This window comes from Ylistrum balloti, unplaced genomic scaffold, assembly GCF_031769215.1.
Source record: "Ylistrum balloti isolate Yb309-2 unplaced genomic scaffold, AGI_CSIRO_Ybal_v1 Utg370130, whole genome shotgun sequence".
In the NCBI taxonomy this organism is placed as follows: domain Eukaryota; kingdom Metazoa; phylum Mollusca; class Bivalvia; order Pectinida; family Pectinidae; genus Ylistrum; species Ylistrum balloti.
In genome coordinates, this window is record NW_026782142.1 from 360,433 (window position 1) to 375,710 (window position 15,278).

The following is a 15,278-nucleotide window of genomic DNA, read 5'->3' on the forward strand; positions in this document are numbered from 1 at the left end:
GACAGTTAAAGCTCAACAAATCACCCGGTATAGATAACATTACAAATGAACATATTAGATATGGCGGGAAACGGCTGTTAGACAAAATATGTGAACTGTTCAATTGCATTCGTTTATCTGGGAGAATACCGAAAACATGGAAAATGGGACTTATAGTTCCGATATTTAAAGGTGGACACAAAAAGAAGAACGACCCGAATAACTACCGCCCAATTTCGTTACTTCCTGTACTATACAAACTGATGGAAAAGGTTATTCGTGATCGCATTATTCGCTGGATGGAAACGGAGAATATCGAATTCCCTAACAAACAGCAACAAGGGTTCCAAAAAGGAAATAGCTGCATGACGGCATCATTTAACCTTCGAGAATGTATAAATGAAAACCTGGAACAGAAAAGTAATGTCTATGTTGCCTTTTTAGACACATACAAAGCATTTGATACCGTGCAGCATAAAGGTATATTTCATAAGTTGTATGAGCTTGGTGTAACGGGAAATCTTTTCAAGATGCTGTGTAACTCTTATCAAGGAATTCTTAGTGCTGTCGTCCATAACAATGTTCAATCAAGGTGGTTCAACGTGAATAGGTCAGTGCGACAAGGGGGGGGGGGGGGGGGGGGGGTTATATCAACTTTTTTGTATTTAATACACATAAATGACTTACTTAGTCAACTGGAAACATCGGAAGCTGGCGCTAAAATCTTATCGATTAAGTGTGCTAACCCATCCCTTGCTGATGATATCGCACTTATAAGTACTAGTCCAAGAGCTCTTCAGTGTCTATTGAACATAGCTGGCGAATACGAAAAGATGGAATTTTACATTCAGTTCCTCGAAATGCTCTATTATTTCCTTTAAGTCGTGTATAAAAAACATCCCGTGGACATTGAACGCCGATACCATCAAAATTGTGAATTCAGAGGTTCACCTACGAATTGATGTATCAGCTGACCGGAAATGTTCAAATGCTGTGGAAAAAGCCTGCAAAAAAGGTCGGAACATGTTGCATGCAATTACTCGCATGGGATCAGACTGTGCACACACTAAACCACTAACATCCGTAAGCATTTATAAGAAAGTAATACTACCAGCTGTCCTATATGGATCGGAAATGTGGAATAACCTAACAGTGAAAGACAAAGAACAATTAGATATATTCCAGCATTACGCTGCCAAACTGATTCTTAATGTCAGAAAATCTTCTAGGTCGGATATGTGTGAAACTATTCTAGGCATTAATAGAATTAATAGTGAAATTAAAAAGAGGAAACTTAACTTTGTACACTGTCTCATCAGTAACCCGCCAAATAGTATAACCAAGCAAATTTTCATTCGTAGACTTTTAAAATTTTTAGAACGCAACGAAAGGTCCAAGAAACAGGGTGGATTCGTGCCAGATATAATTGACATTCTCCAAAAATATAAGTTAACATCATATATAAACCAATACGCAGTGGATGGGAATTTCTCACCACGACGCAAGTGGAAATACATTGTAAACGCAGCGATAGAAATACGCGAAAACACACTACTAAAAGCAAGAATGAACTGCGATCGAGATTTTAATCGTTTTAAACTCGTACATTTGACATATAGTAAGCCTTATGATATGTTAAAGGCAGAAAACACAGACAAGAAAATAATATTATATATTTGCAAAATGATAACCTGCCCACCAACAGAACAAGGTAAAATATGCAGCAAGTGCGGGAAACCCTTCCATGACGTCATTCGGCATTTCGTTACGGACTGCAATGTGACATTCCCCTTAAGAGATACCTTTATGGACAAAGTAATAAACTACTATGGTGTTCAACCATATGTGCTAATGTCTCAAATGACAGAGGAAGAACTCGTTATTACTCTGTTTAAAGGAACCTTAGACAGTCCTGATTTTGATGACAAAACTGTGTGCTGTGAATTTGCACAAGACAGTGCTTACTTCCTATGGAAATCGGCACAGATATATTTCAATGCCGCAGACCTCATGTAACGTTTTCAGTTTCAATGTAAGGGTGAATATACCCTTCCCCAAAGAACAATGACCAAAAGAGCGTAAAACGAAATATGTATTAACCACTTTTGTATTGCATAATTTTCTTATTCTTTTCTTAATTTGTATACTCTCATGATTGAGGAATAAAGAGTGATGATGATGAAGAAAAATATACAATCCAATATTGTTCTTACACTAATATGTGTCACATACTTGTTCACGTGAAGTAGTTCCAATTTCAGATATGTACACATTGGTATACACATTTTCCAATATAATGTACTTGTATCATAAGCCTGAACTGAGATGTTTTGAAATATATCGTAACTTGTTCGACTGATAATCAGTCTGGGCAAGTTCGACTTGGAGTACCCACGAAATCAGTCACACACAAAACCGTAGTGCAACTTCTTTTATTCACTTGTATGAAATAAACAATCTCTACAATGAGTTTTATTGTTTTAGCTTTTGTATTTTGTTTTTACTTGTGTTTTATTTCATTTTTTTTTAATGCGACTTCATAGATAATGTTTGAAAGCATTCTTCGCACAAGCAAATACACGACTTCTGTAATCTGTATGGATAACATTGTCAACAAAGGTATGGTATGTTTAGATTTTAGATGTGTGTGTATAGATATAATGAAATAAATAACAAAAAATATGAACATTTTAATTTAAATATTATTTTTCATTAATTTATTTCATATTTTACTTATTTGATTATTTTGATGATTTTTTTAAGTTTACTTTATTTTCCCTTTTTTTCTATATCTTTTATTTCTGTTTTGGTGGAATGTAAGGCATCATTTTACGTCACAAACATACAAAAGCTGATAATGCTGTTTTCTATTGTAGGAAATATGAGCAGCTGTGTTATTTGCAAAGCGCCTTTTAAAGATGGGGAATCTACCGTTACCCTTCGAGAAAAAGGCAGTCAGGGCGTCAACAAAGCTAGTAAGGTACGTGGTGATAGCAATATTAGTGCTTCTGACGGTGACCTTGTTCACGCAGAATGCAGGCGTTTATACTGCAACCCGAACATCATAAAACGAGATGCTAAGTCGGAAGCCTTGTGTGTAGATGGTACCTACAGCTGTCGTTCCTTACGCTCCTCTTATGTAGATGACCAATCTCGATTCTGTGACATTTGCATTTTGTGTGGAAAGCCTGCTAAAATATCTGATAGAAAAAGAGGGATTGATGTTTATCCTGTGCGTACAATGGGGTTTCAGGAAAGTTTGAATCAAATATTCGATGATCGCATGAATGACCAATGGCCACAGGAAGTAAAAGCGCGCCTTGAATTTGTCCGTGATCTTCCTGCTGCAGATGCAGTCTACCACCAGCAATGCAGCGTCAATTTCCGCACCAAGAAGCAGATTCCACTGCAGTTTGCAGATGAAAGAACTAAAAGACGCAAGTCGTTCGGAAGACTTACAAGTGACCTTCATGAGCTAGGATTCCAGCAAGTACTGAAGTTCTTAAACGAGCACGCTGATGACCAGATTACCATTCCAGTCTTTGTTGAACACATGAAAGTCTTTTGCGGGGAAGACGCATACAGCGCAACACATATGAAGACAAGGCTGATTAAACATTTTGGTTCTGACGTCATAATCACCGAACTCAACGGGAAACCAAATATTGTTACGTTTAAAGCTACTGCATCTCATATACTTAGTAACTTCTATCAGCGACCAAAGAATCAGGATACAGAGGCTGAAAAAAGAAGTATCATTGAAACTGCAGCGAAGTTGATTAGGAGTGATATCAAGTCCATGGATGCTATGAAATATGTTTACCCCTCACCAGAAGATATATCTTCCTGTGACAAGAACACAGATTATGTTCCTATGAGTCTGCAGACGATACTACATTTCCTTTTCACTGAAACGGACGCGCCAGTCAAGATCGCATCAATCGGACAAGCAATTATCCAAGCAACACGACCAAGGGCCCTCATAGCACCACTCCAGTTAGGTCTTGGTATTCAAATGCACCACCAATTCGGGTCGAAGTTCCTAGTGGATACCTTGTATCAACTTGGATTTTGTGTTTCATATTCTGAGGTGCAAAAGTTTGAATCCAGTGCAGCTGCATCCCAAGGAACTGACATCCACGGAATCACACAGGAGCACACCATTCAGTACATTGCGGATAACGTCGACCATAACCTCCGAACATTGGATGGTCACAATACTTTCCACGGAATGGGGATCATTGCCGGTGTCACACCAACTGTATCACGACCGCGACCAGTACCAATGTTGTCTTTTTCAATAGAAGAAGTAACGTCTTTAGCTAAGATAAGCATTGACTTCTTTAAATTAAACAACAACCAACTCGAATCCTTGATGTTTGAGAAGATACCTGCTATTCCGAGGAATGACCCTACCTGGAAACTAGACTTGCTGTCCAAAATCGCTTGGACTTTTCCATCGCATACTGGATGGTCTGCGATGATGCAAATGGTTCAGGATGGAAACTTTCCCGGCAAGTCATCTGTTGTCTTCCTTCCAATGATAGATATGGACCCCAGTGACATGTCCTGTATATATTCAACTCTAAAGTTCGTAAGCAAGGAAGCCAAGCGGCCCGGTGCTCATCCCATTCTCACCTTCGACCAACCTCTTTATTGGAAGGCCCTTATGATAATCACAAGTGAAACCTCATCCAGCGTGTTGCGGTCGATAGTGCTACGGCTAGGAGGATTTCACATGGAAATGAGCTTCTTGGGATGTGTTGGCCATCTTATGGGCGGTTCCGGTCTACAGGAGCTGCTTGAAACTGTATACGCACCAACTGCTGTAAGTCATATGCTAAGTGGTAATGCTGTGGCAAGAGCCCTGAGGGGACATTTTCTAATAGATGCTGCGCTGAATGTTATCGTATTGTCAAACTCATTTCATATCCCGCTTCCTCATCAGTCATCCGACGAAGACCCTACAGCAGATTCGGTGAATGATAGCATTACCTCTACAGATCCAAAAACATCAACAGATTCCCAACAAACCCCAACTACAAGAACATGTTTGTGCATCAATTCTAACCCATTGAGTGATATTGATAAATGTGATATGGAACCGAGATATCCCAATTGTACTCAAAGAGAAGACGCAATTGATGGAAACAGGGACCTGCATGAGGCAACAAGGCTTTATAATTTGCTTTTGAATGGAGATATGTCTTCAAAAGACGTTTGCGAAGAAGATGTTCTTGATCGCATCCAACAAGTAGTGAACAATTACAAGTCATCATTGGCAAATCTTCGGACAGCAACTTTATGGCTTCAGTACATGGAGATGATTGATATCCTGCGAAGATTTATCAAGGCAGAACGGACTGGGAATTGGACTCTTCATTTGCACTCTGTGCAGGAAATGCTACCGTACTTTGCTGCATCAGGTCACAATCTTTATACCAAGTCCGTATATGTTTACCTCCAAAGCATGCATGCACTCCAGCGTGATCACCCTTTGGTCCACCAGGCCTTTCAATCAGGACGCCATGTGTTAAGCAGAAGTGATCGGTACTGGGCAGGACTTTCCATTGATTTGGTTATTGAGCAAGTGCTGGTGGTCTGACAAGAGGACGTGGCATGAGCGAGGGTCAACGGGCACAGTGACTTCTCTCCATGCCATCATGTGCGGACAGGAACAGCGCCATGCAGGAGTTCACAAATGTCAACTTCCACACCAGCGAGCAGCACAAGGAAGGTGGACGAACAAGGAAGGAGAGAGACAAAAAAGACATGGTTTCATTTCTCAACTTCTTTAGGGATCGTAATCCTTTCGGAGAGGATTCTCACTTACGCAACATAGAGACAGGAGAATCTGCCAATGAAAAAGTAAATGCAGAAAGGGCTCGAGATATAGGAACAAGCATTCTTCAGTCTATGAAAGGTAGAAATGTCTCTGAACACTCATTCAAAAAAGTGACCAAGCTGTTACCCTTGATATCAAATCGACGCTCAAGATAGACGGTGAAACCATCCATGTGGATCCTCAGCTACTGTTTCAAAGGCTTATTGCCGCAGCAAACGGACTTGAAGACATCTCACATATATTTGGCTATGAGCTGAGCAGTTACCCATCTTCTTTGTTCGGTTCTTCTGGACTTCCACGACCCGCACAAAAACCAGCTCTCGCGGATGCTATATGGGGATTGGGTGAATGTCATTCAATTCTACCACCTAAGGAACAAGTGCATTTTGTTCTTGATGGTGGCTCGCTCCTTCATCGAATTCCTTGGACGAGGGGGTCTGTGTTCTCCGGGATTTGCCAGAAGTAGGTGGATTATGTGACCAGAAATTACAGTAAAGCCACTGTTGTGTTTGACGGATACACTGCTGGTCCGTCAACAAAAGACATAACCCACGTACGACGAACAGGAGGAGTTGCTGGTGCAAAGGTTACCTTTACAGAGAACACGCCGTTCCGGACAAAGAAAGAGCTCTTCCTTGCCAATGCTGAAAACAAACAAAACTTCTTGAATCTGCTGAGTGAAAAACTGGAAAAGAGTGGATGCAACACAGTTCACGCAGTGGGCGATGCCGATACCCTGATCGTTAAAACAGCTGTAGAGAGCGCCTATAACACTGTAACAGTATTAATTGGTGAGGACACAGATCTTCTAGTTCTTTTGCTCTTTCATGCTGACCTGAAAGCAAACGAAATCTTTTTCCAGTCAACTCCCTCCGGAACAAAGAAAATCAAGGTGTGGGACATCAAGAAAACAAAGAAATTCCTTGGACCAACCACATGTTTTCTTCTGCCATTCTTGCATGCCATTACTGGATGCGATACCACATCTCGATTGTTCGGTATAGGAAAAGGAGCAATGCTGAAGAAAATTCAAAATGATTCTTACCTATGTGAACTAGGTTATGTGTTTTGCAGAAAGGCATCTCAAGAGGAGATAGTAGCAGCGGGCGAAAAAGTAATAGTGGAATTATACAACGGCGAGTGTTCCGAGGGACTGGATGTCCTTCGTTATAAAAAGTTTTCTAACAAGGTCATGATGAGTACAACCTGTCTTCAGGTTAGTACATTACCGCCAACATCTGCTGCTGTTGCTGCTTATCATAGCAAACGCGTTTACCTACAGGTACAGCAACGGATGAGACCAGTGGAAACCCTGTCACCTGATGAATGGGGATGGTATACCGATAATGATAGGTTGTTTCCAGTGAGAACCCACCTCCCGCCAGCACCGGATTTTCTCCTTAAAGTGATTCGATGCAACTGCAAAACCAGCTGCGATTCGAAAAGATGTAGCTGCAGAAAACATGGATTGGAATGTTCTCCATGTTGTGGTGAATGTAGAGGTGTCAGTTGTTCCAACGGTCAAAGTCTTATTGTACAAACGGAACTGCCGGAAGGGCTATAGCTACATCTGTGCATTCCGGAAGAGCCCATCACATAGTTGATGAAGAGCAATGCACATAGACCTAAATAAAGCATGTTTTTTTTCAATCTTCCATTATTAACCTAAATGACAAAAATAAATGTACCTTAATGTTTCGATTCGATTTTCATGCAGATTCATATGAAATCTAATAATACATTGGCACACACAATGGTTTTCTAATGCTCTTACACGGGAGATTTCAGGTTAATGGCGAACTATTTTGTTTACTAAGTTTCTGAAATTCAAAACCAAATATACAGAATCCATGGGACTGGAAATAAGGAATGATAAATTTGAAGGAATGCATTTATCAACGCTTGTACGCTATGCCTAGTATTTGGCAAAGGTTACGCATTGTTTTTTTTTATGTTATAAGGCGGTATGTATGATTAATGTTTTTTTTTAATTTAACCGTCAAAGTATTGAAAAAGCAAAACACAAAGAAAATGTGGACAAGCGTCTCTAATTTCAGCAATGCTATATAATGGTGTAATATGATTTAAAAATCTAAGTCTATCAAAATGCTTTAATTTTATATTGAAAGCTTTTCCAAATGAAAAATTCCTAGCAAGGTTCTGAAGGAACCTTTGATAAGGGACGAGTATCCTCAAGATATTTTATTCAATTTATCGGGCCGTATTTGACCTATTACCTTTTTTATAACTCTGAAACAGAAAAAGTTTGGTTGAAATATAAGTAATAAATGATACATTTGATAACTTTTGAAAACACATTGTCTAATGATGTACGAATCAGAAGTATGGGGATTTCAAGACATCAAACGTATTGAACAAACTCATCTCAAATTTTGTAAAAGAATTTTAAAATTAAGAAATATTACCCCAAATTATATGGTGTATGGGGAGCTTGGAAGATTCCACCTTGAAATTAAAATTAAATTGAGAATGCTGTCATTCTGGAATAGACTTATACTCAATGAAAACAAACATAGTAGTGTACTCTACAAATTGATCCAAAATTTACGTACTGAAGGAGTCCATAGTTTTAAATGGATCACTTTTGTAAAAAAGATTTTTGACGAATCGGGTCGTTCAAACATCTTTATTAACGAAAAACAAATGATGGAGAGTTTTTTATAGATACTCTATAAGATAACGTATTCAAGATCAGTAGTTCAGAAGTGGTTCTCAGATGCCGAACTCTCTTCAACAGGACAGACCTACTTATTGTTTAAGAAAGAATTTAGATTTGAAGAATACTTGGTAAAATTATCTGAGATGAATAGGAAGTTTTTAACTAAATTTCGTATGTCAAATTTAAATATTCCTATTGGAAATGGAAGATGGCATAGTGTGGCAAAACAAAACAGAATATATCATTTGTGTAATGATAACACAGGAGACGAGTTTCACTACCTGTTCGTATTCGTGTAAAACATTCGTGTATTACCGCCAAAATCCTAGTATTGGATTGGACTTATTACACTGTAGTATCTGTAATGTTAAACTTTTCCTTAGGAAATTGACTAAAATTGCTATAATTTGATAATAAGTATAAGTGCTATAAGTATATGTGCTATGAGTATAAGTGCTGAAAGTGTAAGTGCTATAAGTATAAGTGCTATGAGTATAAGTGCTATAAGTATAAGTGCTATAAGTATATGTGCTATGAGTATATGTGCTATGAGTATAAGTGCTATGAGTATAAGTGCTATAAGTATATGTGCTATGAGTATAAGTGCTGAAAGTGTAAGTGCTATGAGTATAAGTGCTATGAGTATAAGTGCTGAAAGTGTAAGTGCTGTAAGTATATGTGCTATGAGTATAAGTGCTGAAAGTGTAAGTGCTATAAGTGCAAGTGTTAGAAGTGTAAGTGTCAGAGGTAAAAGTGATAAAGGTTTGAGTGTTATAATTAAAAGTGCTATATATGAAGGTGGTATAAATATAAATGCTATAGGTATAAGTGATTTAGGTGTATTAAGTACTATTAGTATAAGTGCTTTACGTGAAAGAGGTATAAGTGCTATAAGTATAATTGTTATATGTATAAGTGCCTTAGGTATAAGTGCTATAATTGTTATATGTATAGTGCCTTAGGTGCTAAAGGTGTAAGTGCTATAAGAATAACTGTTATATGTATAAGTGCTATAAGTATAATTGTTATATGTATAAGTGCCTTAGGTATAAGTGCTAAAGGTGTAAGTGCTATAAGAATAACTGTTATAAGTGTTAAATGAGTAAGTGCTATAGGTTAATGTGTTATACGTGTAAGTACTATAAGTAGGCATTTTATACAAAACCAAGTTATTATTGATTATAAATGTAATTGTAATCGAAGTTTGTAACCAATGATATTTTGTCCATCTTGCCATGTGCTGTTTGATAGGTATTACTTTTGTACCTCATGGAACACATTTTCATGTGTCTGGGTGGCTAAATGAAATCTTGAAAAAAAAATCTTGAAAAGTATTTGTGTGGATCGGGGGGAGGGGGTTAGGTTATATTTTGTGGGGGGGGGGGGTTATATTATGTCTATTTAATTATACTCATTTTTAGTAAAATGTTAACCTGATATTTAAATTATCTATCAGTGACTAGGCATACGGTTGACATTCTATGAAATTAAATCATGTTATAAATATTATTGACTCTGTCATAACATGATGATTATGGCTGAAATAAATAATCAAAAGCCCCAAAAAATTGTGGTATGGTGTCGAAATAAAAATCAATTTCAAAGTCTTTGCCCTATTTAGATTTTTCTAGACTTTTGATATGTTGACATGTGTATATGTACGTGCAAGGAAAACACAAAATAAATTCTGTTGCAATTAGTTGGAGGTTGGGCCCATTTTTGTCGTAGATTGACTGGTCTATATAAATCACTCCCTAACTAGGCCGACTTCTCTGGAAGCTCAAATATCAGACCTCAAAGGAGACTCTGCCTCAATATATCCATAACTGTTAAAGGGGAGACAAATTCAGCGAACAAACAAAAAAATAAGTGAAGAAATCTGACATGTCTTATCTATATAGTTTACAAAACCATTGAAAGAGTGGAGCTATTGATTTCTCACAGATAACTTAGATAACCTTACCAAGGCCGTATTTTGTTTTTAGCGCTCATATGAACTTATCATTTCTGTATGTTTTGTACAGCTTTACGGATAATTTGTATAGAGATGTGATATTTCCAGAATGTTCAGCTACAAGTAATTATTAAATGTAGTTGTAAATTTTAATTCGCTCCTAAATGCCAGTAAATCCTCCCTTTGCTGTTTAACACATTTTTTTTCTTTTATTTGACCCGAATTCATGGTCGGACTCGGCAAGGGCGGTAACACTTTTGGGACTGGTCGACTCTCTATCCTGACTTATAGTTTCTTGCATTCGCAGATTTTAACGAGTACCTTATTTTTTTACCAGGACATTAACGAGAATATAGTTTGGAAGACTATTCCGACATGTGGCGATCATGTTATGACCAGCTGGATTGATAAATTAATCGATGAATAAAAATAGAGAAATAAATGAATAAATCCCTGCACGTTTGGATAGGGATACGGATGTGATTCTATCATTATTTTGACAGCTTTGCGCTAAGATAAATATCAATTGGCAATAATAATGAGATATATGTCTGAACTAGAAACCGACGCTCCTGTCAACATTCAAATCGGGCAGAAAAAGCATCATCTTGGCATCGTAAACAACGATGAATAGATCAGTGTGTTCAGTTCACTGCAAATAATAATATTTCGTGTTTAATGCATTATAAGTTTAAACATTTATTGGCAACACATTACAAAACAAGATAGGCTGATCTATAGAGGTAGGGCTGATATTGATATAGAATATGACCTCTTAATGTAGTTAGTCGCTAAGAAAGGTTGGTCTTTTCATTCATTTTAAACGGAACGACACCTGAATTACATGATATGGTTCTACGACACTCCATGAATGCTAGCAGGACACTGGATACAGATAATACAGTGTTTGGTATACGTCGCAAAATTAGAATCGGCTCTTCGATCGATATGGCACAAATTATACAGTGCTTAATTCCAATAGCTGATACGTTATGTGGGTTAAGGTCAGTTTGAGTTGGCAAGCTGTTAAAATATTAACATTGCGCATTTGCACAAATTCAAATACAAGCTATTCAAGGGTTTAAATGGATGTAACAAAAGTCAGTCATGTATTTGTAATAGAAAAAAGGACACTGTGTATTCGTACTAAGTATGTATACTAATCGCTTCAATTGATACACAAAGCCGTACAGCAACGACCGACACTGGCGTCCTACAAGTGTCTACCGAACCCTCGGTGTTAGCGTACGGATTATCGAAGATCAATTATACAGTCTGTGTGAGTCCTTTTGTTCCATGCTGTGATATATAATATTTGGAGGATCATCTGATTAAGGTCATTTAGAATAATCGCGACATATATTTATGATGTCTATTTTGTTTGACGTAAGATTTCAGATTAATTTCATAAGATACAAATGTATGTTTTTTTATCAATTATTTTTATAAAAAGTTTGAAACTGGAGTTCGATCTCTGTTGTTTGAATAAAATTAGATGTAAATAAAGAACTACACTCCCGTTCCACGTGGAAATAGTGTATAAAAACCTTTAAGTAATCATCTACAATTATCTGTTGGTAATACTTTTTCTGCGATTAAATCCGTCGTTCGCGTTTAATTTTTCTATTACAATTAATTACATTCTATTACAATGTAAACAGTAACCATAAGAAATGGCATCCATAGGACCATAAATCAGGATACCACTCTAATTTTCCAGGTTTGTCCATGAAACTTCACGCTTCGGATAAGACGTGAAAGCGAATGATTTAGAATGTGACGATTAATTTAATACTATATATGTATGGCCCTTTAGTCTCTATAAGGAAAACATAGATACATAATTGTCTCTTTCGACTTTTCATTTCCTTGACGGTAGACTATTTTAATTCTAATATGCATTGTATCATAGATAATCGCGAAGATAGTCTTAAGAGTTACCCCATCCCTCTTGAGCCTCATCGCAAATCGATTTCTATAACATATTTTAACTCTTATTTATCTATTTTCCTATCTGTTCAGTCAAAAGTTAAAAAAAAAATAACGATGCTGTAAAATACATAGCAGATGTATGTGATATTATGGATGAATACTTCTGTAGGAAAAGACTTTGATGAAGTCATTGTCATGACAATCTTCTACAAAATTGCACTCACATTATATCAAATTTATCTGTCTCTTCTCTTCAGAACCGTTGTCATCCCTCCCTCACAGCGGAATCTTTTATGTGGATAACACGTAGATAAATATTCATATATTATATGATTTCTGTCATATTCTGGTGATCCTTTATGATTCAGAACACTGTTTTTCACATCTGCAAATGGTGGATAATGACAGATTCCTTGAAACAGTGATATATGAATTGTGACATGAAATTGTAGCACAAAAAAAAAAAAAAAGATAATTTTAACATTCAGTAGTACCGCAATAAATATGTCATAACAAAATATAGTATGATAGATAAGTATTATGTATGTATCGTATGTAAGTATACTATAGATAGGTATAGTAGTGTATCAGTATCAACATCACAGTATGTAAATACCTTCAGACATACGCTCACGTAGCCCGAGTGATTGTACACAAGATACATGTAATAGAATACAGACACATCACGATGTTTGTGTGCCAGATGCACGTGTATTGACGGTTACCACAGACATACCAACACATACCAGTATATAAAATCAATACTACTTAGGCGAAATATTAAACAACATTTTTTGTTTAACAAATATAAGATAATTTAGGGTCCATGAAAGACAATGGTAGAGAAATATGATACAAGGTATACGTTTGTGTAGAATCAGTTAATTCACCTTGCTTGACATTCATTTCCCACGCGCATGCGTTGTGCACCACTACTCCATATTGATCAACATCGCTCGGCGCACGCAAGTGTAAACATACCCCACTTACCGGACAAACCGCCATGCCCTCTCAAAGCCAAAAAACAAAATAAATCTGACAGCCTCTTAGATTTATACTGGCACGTGCACTGACGTGTAAACCTGTATGATGTCTCTTAATCACTCAGTTACTAATAATATTCTCCCCGCCGTGACTTCGCACAAATATAAAGTACACGCGCATTTCTGGAAATCTCGCATTACCACTGAACATATACTCTCACGTGCACAACACTTGCACCCTCGCCCGTTCACACTCGTGTCAACTTAAAACAAAAACAAAACAAAAATATTCCTAATCATACGCAAACATACATATACACGTGCACATGTGCACAGACACTTATATTGTTTTCTTCGGGACAACATAACGTGGATATGACTAGCAAATACTCAAACTGTTTCTACGCCAAACTTAAAAATGATATAGAAATCCAGAAAACAAAATAAATAACCTCAACCTCAAATTTACAAAAAGAATATGACAGGTTTAGTCCCTGAAGTGTAGACCCTCGTCTAGTGGTATAGCTATGTCATTTATGATAAAATCGTCGTCAAAGTTTAAACATTGAGATAAAATAACGGTAGCTTTAACCGTAATGTCTCCGAATATCGCATGAGACTGTTTAACTAGTCTGTCTTTTAAAGCTCGTTTCGTTTCCTCCGCGTCCTCTTGACTGATTGGTTTGGACACAAAAGTATGCATCTTACGTCCGCCTTCTATGTACCGCCATCGAATACTGCCCATCTGATCTCGGGCCATAAGCCCGGCTCCAAGCGGAATACCATTTACTAGACGTGGTAGTTTTTTGATGACACTGTTTGGAATATCCGCATCACTATACACTGTTTGGAATGAAATTTGAAGTAGAAAACAATGTTGTTCATCTTCAGACTTTCGATGTGATTGCACTAGACGACCAGCGTCCCGGGGGGAGATGGTGAAGTGAGAATTTGCCATGGTATGACGGGAGGGACTATTAGGGGAGACAACCCAGTCACGTGATGTGTCCAATACTGCAACAGGTCTGTTTACAACACTGATATTTAAACTTTCCAATTCACGACCAAACAGTCTTTCAAGGTCAACTAGGGAAGCCACAATTATACCGTATAATATATCCACCGGAGAAACCCGTTACACCGAACCTTTTGTTACATCGGAGAAATCCGTTACACCGAACCTTTCGTTACACCGGAGAAATCCGTTACACCGAACCTTTCGTTACATCGGAGAAATCCGCTACACCGAACCTTTCGTTACACCGGATGCATCAATCTAGAAATACCCTTCGAAGTTTGCAACACACCGCAGTATCCCAAATATAGCAACTTCAATGCACTTTGTACACAATTATGTGCAATGCAGATCGCTAACCTCTGGGTTCAATTCAAGGGCGTTAGGACGTATTTCAAAGCAAAATTCTTGACAATTCACAAATTCGATGAAATATATGAACCTGCCATTCACTGCTTTTATGATAAAAATTGTATGTTCAGGATTTAGCGTTGATCCTTAAAGGAGCGTGCTAAACAGTTGCCTCAGCACAGGTTGTACATTTCACACCGGTTCACGTATTCTTCGTGTTTTCAGTTATCGGTAGATATAGCCAACAGCGTCTGTGCAGAGTCTCCAAGATAATGCACGTGTAGTGTGTATGTGGCCAATACTGTTCTGTCGGGCTGTTTGTTTGTATAGTTTGTGTGCTTTAGTCGGTCACCTCGTGCCTCTTACGTCCTCACACACACGTCAGGTATGGGGTACACATGTGTATTATTGGAGGTGTAAGGTATTGCTTACATCATGTACATACACGTGTATATATGTATACCCATCTACTCACCGGTACAAACTGACACCAGCGGCCACGGGCTCCGATAGATCGGACGCTGTGAATCGATACGGGG

The 15,278-nt window shown here is 37.7% G+C and overlaps 1 protein-coding gene across 1 annotated transcript; it reads right to left on the reverse strand.

Moving 5' to 3' along the window:
• Positions 1-13,078: 13,078 nt before the first annotated feature.
• Positions 13,079-15,053, reverse strand: LOC132550587 (uncharacterized). The gene has a single exon (XM_060214677.1). It carries the CDS (start codon positions 14,329-14,331, stop codon positions 13,861-13,863), a length of 471 nt encoding a protein of 156 aa, XP_060070660.1. The 5' UTR covers positions 14,332-15,053; the 3' UTR covers positions 13,079-13,860.
• Positions 15,054-15,278: the final 225 nt, after the last annotated feature.

Coding starts and splice junctions, on each gene's coding strand:
- LOC132550587 (XM_060214677.1), bottom strand. CDS start 14,331: ATGGCAAATTCTCACTTCACCATCTCCCCCCGGGACGCTGGTCGTCTA.